Here is a 9142-nt window from a genome sequence, read left to right on the forward strand (position 1 = left end):
TGTGTGAAAAATGCCTTGTGCTGTTGACGGTTTATGGGGCTTCAACAAAGTAGCTTTAGTGCTGTGAGTAAGTTTGTTTTGATATGTGAAACAGGCTGTATGCAGTCGCCAGTGCTTGTAATCAGATTCCACATTGTTTCTTATGGTTTTAAATGGAGGTTATCCATTACAACCACAGTTCTATGAGCAAAGATGGGGACCTCTAGCAAGCTCTGCAGGCCAGCTCACTTTCCTCTGTTGAGCAGTGCACCAAAATTTTAAATTATCAGTAGAGTCAATCAGTCCTAATTCACAACTCCCACCTAGTTGCTGGAACATGGGCTGTTGTACCCGTGTCTACTATATTAGGTTTACAAATTAGATTTCACACAGGTTTTTTTCCCCCTCTGACAAGCGTTAAAATCTTAAAGGAGTGAAGCCGGATCCTTTTAATCCCTGCCATGACACTAAATAAGAAAAAAGGTTGTGAACTTGGTTCGTGCAAAGAATGCAGGACTCCTTCCAAGACCTTTCCATAGTAGAGACAGAGAAATAAAGCCTTCCTGACTGAGCGTGACCTTACACAACAGGCTATCAACACACACTCACCTACAGTATGACTCTTGTGTGAGGGGGGAAGAGACACCAACTAAACGAAAATTTCATAGGAAGGCTCACGTGGTTGACATCAGAGAGCCTTTAGCACCCAAAAGAGAAGCTCTTTTAAAAGAGGGTACATTATAAGATTTCACCTTACTGTGTTCAAGACATGGCAGTCTGAGCTGCAGAGAGTCATTAGCTTTAGATGTGGTTATTACTGTCTGCCTGTGCATCATTGGGCATGGAAAATATGATCAAGCCTCCAGAATCTCTACAAATAAATATTTAACTGACAAATTTTATATTGCTTTCATTTGTAAGCTGAGCCTCCTGGACAACAACAACTGTTGTCCGTTTGGAGAGCCATTTTTGTCATGAACCATTGTGGCTGGCACAAAGGACAAATGATTAATCACAACATCCTCCCTGTTTTTTTGCTGCTATACACAATCTCTTTGCGCATAGCCAAATCCCATATTCAGCTGGCCATGATGCCACTGAAGGCCAAAACCCACGAGAGGCTGCCCCAGAGCTGGCAACAGGCCTGTTGCCTGAGAGCGGGAGATTGTCGGCAGGAGAGACACAGCCAGCAGTGGGAACCTCTGAGTCTATGCCTTTCATCACTATTGTCCATAAAGCCTTTAGGCCTGATGTCATTCCACCACTGCTACCGCAAAATGAGTGCTGGCAGCAACAGAGGAAGCAGTTGGTGTGGGGACCACTGTGGTGAGAGCGAGGCTAGAGGGGCTGTGTTGCATATTAAGAGAGGGAGATGACCAAAAGTAATGTCTTGTGTTGCAAGTGGATGCCAGAATGGGGTATGACGACCATTGTGGGTTCGCCGAAATTGGCGAAACAAGTGGGCTGATATGCAAATTTTAGTGTGCTGCTCTGTGAAGGAGGGTGCAACCTATGTGAAAAATAAACAGACTTCATATGCTTTGCCATCTACACAACTAGGAAAGATCATATTGGGAGCAGAAGAAAAAATATCCTCTCTTGTGGTTGTTCATTAGTTAACTTACATTTGATCAACAAATCAGTAAATCCGTGTTCACGTTTCACACACAAGCTGTATACTTACGTCCTTGGAAATAAAAGACAAGGGAATCGCTTCGGGATATAAGCTCTATACGAGCACTACATGAGTAAAAAGAATTCAACACTTGCCATTGAGCACTTTGTTAAATGAGAACTTCTTGATGAGTTAACAAAGGTCAGTGGTGTGCTGATTAGCTTATTATAAGTAAAATTAAAAAAGAAGCAAGAAGAAGTGAGCGGCAGCAAGAAGATTTTAAAGTGGTAATGATAGACATGAAAGACAGCACACAGAAACAAACACATACCTCAACACTCGACATAGTTACCAATCACAGCAGCGCTAAACAGCTGCAGAATGTGACAGAAAATCTGTTAGCAATATATTTTTTTACCCCATGGTGTTGGACTCATCAGCTAGTTTGTTAAATTGAAATTTGGGGATTTTTTGACTGTTTTTCTAAGTTATACAGCTTTTATGTCAAAAATAGTGAAGCAAATCCAATTCAAGTTATACATGAAATCTGACATCACACTCTACATCAAACCTTCCCTGTTGTGTTTTGTATTGAATCTATGGAAAAGGTATCAGACTTTTGCTGCTTGACGGTTTGGACAGCCAATCTTCAGCATGAGAAAAATACCAAAATTTAAATTATCTTCATTTAGCCAATAACGATCAATATTTTTTTTTTTTTAAATGCTTTGATGAGCTCTGATATGGATTTAGAGGATGAGCTTGGAAACATCCATGTGAAAACAATTTTCAAGTTTAGCTTGGCCAGCTCAGGGTTAGTTTAGTCATGATGTTAGTTTAATGTTAGGCCAGGTTAGCCTTACTATATGTTAATCTAGTCAAAGCTTACCACTGTTCCAATACTACTGTTAGCATAAAGCTTTAGTTATAATTAGCATTAACATGTACCTGCTGTATTCTTTAACCACATATTTGCTGTGTTTGTGGTGGTATTCTTGGTTGTAATTCCCACGTTTCATCCACGCTGACATGGTGACACTGTAGATACTGACCTGTTGGACCAGCAACACACACATAGACTGACATGGTAACAAAGTACAGAAGATCCTCACAAATCAGAACAGCAACACAGTGACACCAACATACACAATCACAAGGGCTACCAACCCTTAAGGTCAAAGTGAATTCAGGAAGTAGATGCAGTCAAGGATGCTGTCATGAAGACAAATGTAAATGTTGTCTTCCTCTCTATTAATGACTTGGTGCTCCCCTGCAAAAAGAAAAGCCCTCCTGGAATTTGGACACATGGAGTTGGCAACACTGTCACACACAAACACAGCAGTCTTACTGACAGCTTCAGGAATGACAAGGTGACACTATATTGATTTAAAGACGCCAACACAGACACACATGTACACATAAATAAACAAAAGGCATGGATGTGGGCTATTATTGGACTAGTAATGTATATGAACAGTAACTGACGGTTTAAAGCTGCACCAAAGACATCCATTTGACAGCTCCAAATTCAGCACGAGCACTTGTTTATTTATTACAGTTTGTCAGTGGTGGACTGTGAATACCATTGTTTTCCACTTTGAAGACACGAATAAAACAATACTAAATTAAACAAAAAACTTAGTGTGAACTCTGTAGATTAACAGCTCTTATCATACCAACTTTTTATTATTCACATATCCTGCACAAGCAACAAGACTGTGTCAAAACATGACATGAATACAACACTGAAAGACGCTGCCACACATGTATCACTAACAGTCAAGTTGCTGTGTGTCTGACATAATCACGTTTTACAGTACACACAACAAAGCAAGAGCATAACTTTGTCTTACATCATGCAGTCATAGTGGCGTAGGAACACAATTGCCTTACATCACATAAGAATGTCCTCAGAGACGAGAAATAAGGTCAGATGAAACATGAAGCGATTCTCCCTACCCAACCTCACCCCGAAAGCTACTGAGATATGCTCCACTGGCAAAGACATTCCTATTTCCGCACCTCTGAAACCCACCCTCTCCCCAGCATGTTTCACTTACTTCTAATGCCCCAAAACTGCCAATCAAGCAGCCAGTCAATCACATAGATGACATCATAATGCCCTAACCCTTGAAGCCTATAACAACAGTTAAATTCATGGTTAAATCAAGTGGTTGTGCAGTAGAAAAGTACCAAAATCATTAATTTGTCACAAATTCTGTGGTTTCACACCCTTCACCCTACTCAAGGATCAGTAAAACAGCTAAAGTCCATATTGTTCCTTGTGAGTAAGTAAAGTTAAGCTATGTAGCACCATCTAGCAGCAAAATCAAAGCAACAGATATAGGAAGACACTATGCTACAGCATTAAACTCAACTGCCATCAGGCAGGTTTTCACTGCAGGCAGGTTATATTCTAGTCCCATCAGTCCTCTCCGTCAGACCAGCCAATACTGTAACAGCACAAATTCCTGCCAAACGACACCCGAGCCTTTCCTTCTGTAACACTAAATCTCTAAAATTATCAACCAAAATCTCTGAACAGTTGGTTTTTGGATACAAACACTTGCTCATTAGTGGCAATTATAATACAATGGAATAATAATGGCTCATTTGTATTGTAAGTGCCTTAATTTAAGATCAAATAAATACCCCACTGTATGAGTCCCAGAACTACACACCAGCAATTTGTGCACTGAAGCAACAGTCCCAAGGGTCCCCACCAAATTTAACTCTCCAATGGGAGTCCATTTTAACCAATTAAGAGTCTAACTATAAACACACAGAAACCTGCTGTCCTATCTCAAACAAGGCAATTATCCTCAAAACAGTGGTTAACTCATATATTCAGATTGAATTTCAGCCTATCTTTCATAATTCATATATCCTATCATTCATCAAGTATAATCAGCCCTGGTTAGGAGCCATGCAACACCTCCTGGTCGTGCCCTAATCTGCTCTCTAATCCTCCACCCCACTGATCCCACCTGCTACACTTGGGTTTGAAACAAAAGCAGATTAAAAAGCTGAGGATACAGAGGAGATGGAAACAAAAATTATAGTTTTCTTACCCCTTGAGATTTCCTTTGCAGCGACCTTGGTTGTCAGCCTGAATCCACCGGGAGTCAGCCTAAACCAAGCACCAGGCCAACAAAACCAGCACCCGTCTCCTACCGGCCCCCACTTGCTTCTCCCTGAGGCCTTAAAAGGAAAGAGAGCTGCCTATATATAACCAGTATCCTTCAAGACTCAGGGCCACTAGAACCAGTCAACTATTTGATTAACAGAGTTTGCTCATTAACGTTTTAGTGGTTTGCCCAATTGCTTGTTTCTGGGATGTTCGCTCAACAACTGACGCTAAACTGCTGGTTATTCAAGTATACCAGTTGATCTAGACAATACAGAGGATCTGTTATTGGGGGCAGGGCCACACATGTTCAAGCAACATATTTAGCTCTACAGAATATGGTGAGCTTATTCAAGTCACTTTAATTTCTTCCATACCACAATGGCATAGTTGTTGAATAATAAAACATACTTTAAACAGAATTACAGAGCTTATAGAGCATGCACCTTCAAACTCTGAAAATCCATTTTAAATTCAATGTGCAGTCTATATTATAACAGCCTGTAAATGGGTGTTTCGCACATATATTTAAATCGTTCTAGCTGCACTTTAAACGGTAGTGAAGTCCCTCTCTAAGATCTTTCTCCATCTGCGCTCAGAAACGTCTTGAGACAGTGTGTCGCTCGCTGAACTTTGGACAGGGTCTATTTATAAAAATAGCTACAGTTACAGCTAGACTATTCCTGACACACTGGAGGAGCTGTGAAACACATTTCACATCTGAGGTGAAATCATATGATGGTACATCATGTAGTTACACTTGAGAAAAGGAAAGAGAGTGAGTGGTAGGAAGGGAGGAGTGTGTGATGTGTGAGTGAAGTAGCATAGGTTTTTGGACTTACAAGGTTCCATCCCCATTACCTCGCCCATAACATTACAAAATGTAAACATTTTTATGAGAAAAAAATTAATTCCAAATTATGTCAAATATGCAACATAAATAGATTTTAGAGCGAGAAATATGACCTGTGTAACTTCCTAACACTAGCTGCTAATACTATATAATTAAAACTACTAATTCCAAGATGTTTTAATCAAAGCAAATATTTAAATAAAAATACAATCTTTTATTTCCTAATCATTTGAATTGTGTGTTTTTAATCAAATTACTACTATAGATGACATTAGGATAACATTTTGAGTTTTTGTGGAATGTAACACAACATGGAAGTGAAAGCAGCGCTCTGTTTATTTAATTGTGAAATCGCAAATAAAATATTTAATATTATAATAAATTATAAATACAAAGTACAGGAAAAGCATTTTGTGAGAAGTTAAACTGTGAGAGGTAAGAGTCATCCAGAATCAATAGGATCCTGCATTGAAACGAGACATATGAATTGTTTATTAATGGTTTATTATGTCTTAATATGTCTTAAATTCTTAAAGTCTTAAATGAGAAAAAGGTTTATACACTTTTCAGTCAGTCTATGTAAGATTCATAGTTTTTGTCTGTGTGTGTGTGTGTATGTGTGTGTGTCTGTGTGTGTGTGGTAGAAACAGGAATGACGTCTGTCTGTGGTCGAAAAGAGCCCTCTGTTGGTCATGTGGTAGAACACTCTGTAACCAAAGCCCCGTGATAATTTTAGTACATTATGTTGTTGGCTGACAGTGAGGCGTTGGTAAGCCAGGGCTCCAAGGTAATGAGGTGGTGCTAAATGTCTAGCAAGTTGAACGAGGAAGAAATAGCATTGAAAAAAAAAAAGAATCATTGAAAATTGATAATGTGCGATGTTGTTGTATGATCAATCTCTGCTTCTTTCAGGAATATATTGTGAAATTTTGACTATTCCAGGCAACACCTTTTGACGCTACAGTCCCTGGAGACATAGCAAGATTAATTAATCTCATTTTAGTCTCCTGACATGCTTAATTTTACCACACTGGCTTATAATGAGTCATTATTTAAAAGGAATCCCCCCTAGGCACTTCATACATTTAATACGTCAGGCCTGTCCGATTAACTTTAAATTATGAATCGTTAGTTCAGAGCACTTAACAAAGAGAAAAAATCTGACTAAATATTTTATATTGAAGAAACATTGGGCAGACATGCAATACATTTAGCTGACTGCCCTCCCCCCCCCCCCCCCCCCCCCACCCCCCCCCCCCCCCCCCCCCACCCCCACCCCCCCCCCCCCCCCTCCCCCCCCCACCAGGACAGAAAATGATATCAACTGTCTCTTCCCATTAACTACAGAGTGTGTTCATACTGGGCTTTGTAAACTTCTGTTTAGGTCACATGATTTCTGTTGAGCATAGAGGCATGGAGGGTGGCAGCTTGCCAAACACTGCAGCAGCTGTAGACATTAATGCACAAAGTAACAAAGGAGATATATAATAATCCCCCAGTATGTTGTGAATGTAGCGCGTCTGTGTGTTGTATTGTTGAAAACTACAATACAACACTGTATAACTGTCTACAGATTAATTAAGTAGTTTTTGGCACATAGTGAAACTGATTCTCTGTTGACACAGCTTCCAAATTTCCCAAATGCTGTTGCCAAAGCATGCTGTTCACAGACTTTTAATCTGGTATATTCTCTCCAAAATCATTAAAACTGTGTTTATCAGAATGCAGTTTTGTTAGAGAGCTGACATTTCTATCAAATCTGAGTTGGTTATTTAATTATTTGTCTTCAATGTACGTCAGTATCCCCAAACTAATCTCCAGAGATCTTAACGTTGTAATATTTTCTAATAATAATGGCTTCTGTAACATGAAACAAAATGCGACCAGAACGGTTTTAAAACTAAACTAAATCATTAAAGGTATAATATGCAATAGTTGTCAGTTGTTGTTTGTAAACACACCGCATTCAAAGTTGGCCACTCCTCCTCAAGCGAGCTATAGAATGAACCGAGAGAGAGCGCCGATAATGAGAACAAAGCAGCGAATGAGAGAAATATATATATTTTTATGTTTTCATCACGGTTACGTTCTAAAACACAAATATACACACACAACTAACTCCACAAAACCCTGCTGGAAGGTGCCAATTTGCAGGCTGTCCTCTCTGCCTGGTTTGTGTGCCTCGGTCAAACTGGCACATGCACACTGATAGCAGCACAACAGCCACTGCACACAGCAGAGGAGAGACAGAGGAACAGGGGAACTCACAGCGATTCCCCTTCTAGTGGGGCATAAGGGTAACACTTAATTTTACAGGTCCACAAATTTCATGGTAATTAGGTGATAATTAGCAAGTAAGAAATTTGAAATTTCTTTGGAATTACTGCCAAATTACCCCAATATTTACATCAAAATTAATCAAAAATTACTTTATTATAAACATTATTTAATAATTAGCAACTAAAATAGCAGATAATCATTAAAATAGGGCTCTTCATTGGAGGTGGAAAACCAAAACTAATAGAGGTCACTTCTGATCAGGCAAAAATCTCACCATCGTGTGACTTATTGTCAAATGTAACCTGCTAGCCAATGTAATTATTTAGGGAGTTTTTTAAGAAATTTTAAAGAAGTTATTTGCTAATTATCATCTATTTACCAGCAGACATGGAAATAAAGCATATCAATTAACTTTGTATTCTTTTCCTGGAAATGTATTAAATAAATTACTGGGAAATAGCGGCATATAATTATTAAATGTTTATAATAAAGATATTTTCGATTAATTTTGATGTAAATATTGGGGTAATTTGGCAGTAATTCCAAAGAAATTTCAAATAGGTTACTTGCTAATTATCACCTAATTACCATGAAATTTGCAGACCTGTAAAATGAAGTGTTACCGGCATAAGTGATGATTGATTATTCACATTATATTCACATTATTATACGAGAGATGGAGACAGAATCTCACTTCTTACTGTGCTGTGAGAAATATAAGGATGTGAGAGATGTTTTCTTTGAAAAAATAAATAATATATATCCTGAGTTCATCCATCTCCCCGATCCTCAGAAAATACCATACTTATGTGAGGAGAAAAATCAATGTGCAATATTAGCTGCAAAATATGTTGACTGTTGCCATACAATAAGAGGTGCTACAAGCTACGAACATGTTTCTGATCTACATCTGTAAAAGAATGTATATTCAAAATGTATTTGGTATATTGTGATTGTGATCATTTCTTTTGATTGTGATTATTTTGTGATTATATATTGTGATTGTGATTATTTTGTGATTATAAATTGTGACTGTGATTATTTTGTGATTATATATTGTGATTGTGATTATTTCTTGTGATTGTGATTATTTTGTGATTATTTCTTGTGAAATGTAATTATTCATTAATATGTAATTTGGCTTTGGCAGTAATGTAACTTGAACATTCATCCCAATAAAGCTTATTTGAATTTGATTATTTTTCTATCAGTCTATACATTTTTTTTTTTTTAGGAAATTGTTGCATATTAATTTATTATATTTATATTATATAATATATATTTACTG

At 38.0% G+C, this 9142-nt stretch overlaps 1 protein-coding gene across 4 annotated transcripts in view; it reads right to left on the reverse strand.

Annotated features, from left to right (window-relative positions):
- myom2b (myomesin 2b) overlaps positions 1 to 9142 on the reverse strand; it is a 54229-nt gene that overhangs the window by 29496 nt on the left and 15591 nt on the right. Inside the window, exons 1-2 of one of the 4 annotated variants that reach the window (XM_074613397.1) lie at positions 4666 to 4785; positions 2543 to 2646 (exon numbers count right to left, since the gene is read on the reverse strand). The exons of 1 other annotated variant lie outside the window; for it this stretch is intronic. In XM_074613397.1, the coding sequence (XP_074469498.1) occupies positions 2543 to 2625 (83 nt within the window). In that variant the 5' untranslated portion in view covers positions 2626 to 2646; positions 4666 to 4785. Of the gene's footprint in view, positions 1 to 2542; positions 2647 to 4665; positions 4786 to 9142 lie in introns of those variants that run through there. 2 more of the 4 variants (XM_074613389.1, XM_074613416.1) reach the window with 2 other exon arrangements.

Source organism: Sebastes fasciatus, chromosome 2, assembly GCF_043250625.1.
Source record: "Sebastes fasciatus isolate fSebFas1 chromosome 2, fSebFas1.pri, whole genome shotgun sequence".
In the NCBI taxonomy this organism is placed as follows: domain Eukaryota; kingdom Metazoa; phylum Chordata; class Actinopteri; order Perciformes; family Sebastidae; genus Sebastes; species Sebastes fasciatus.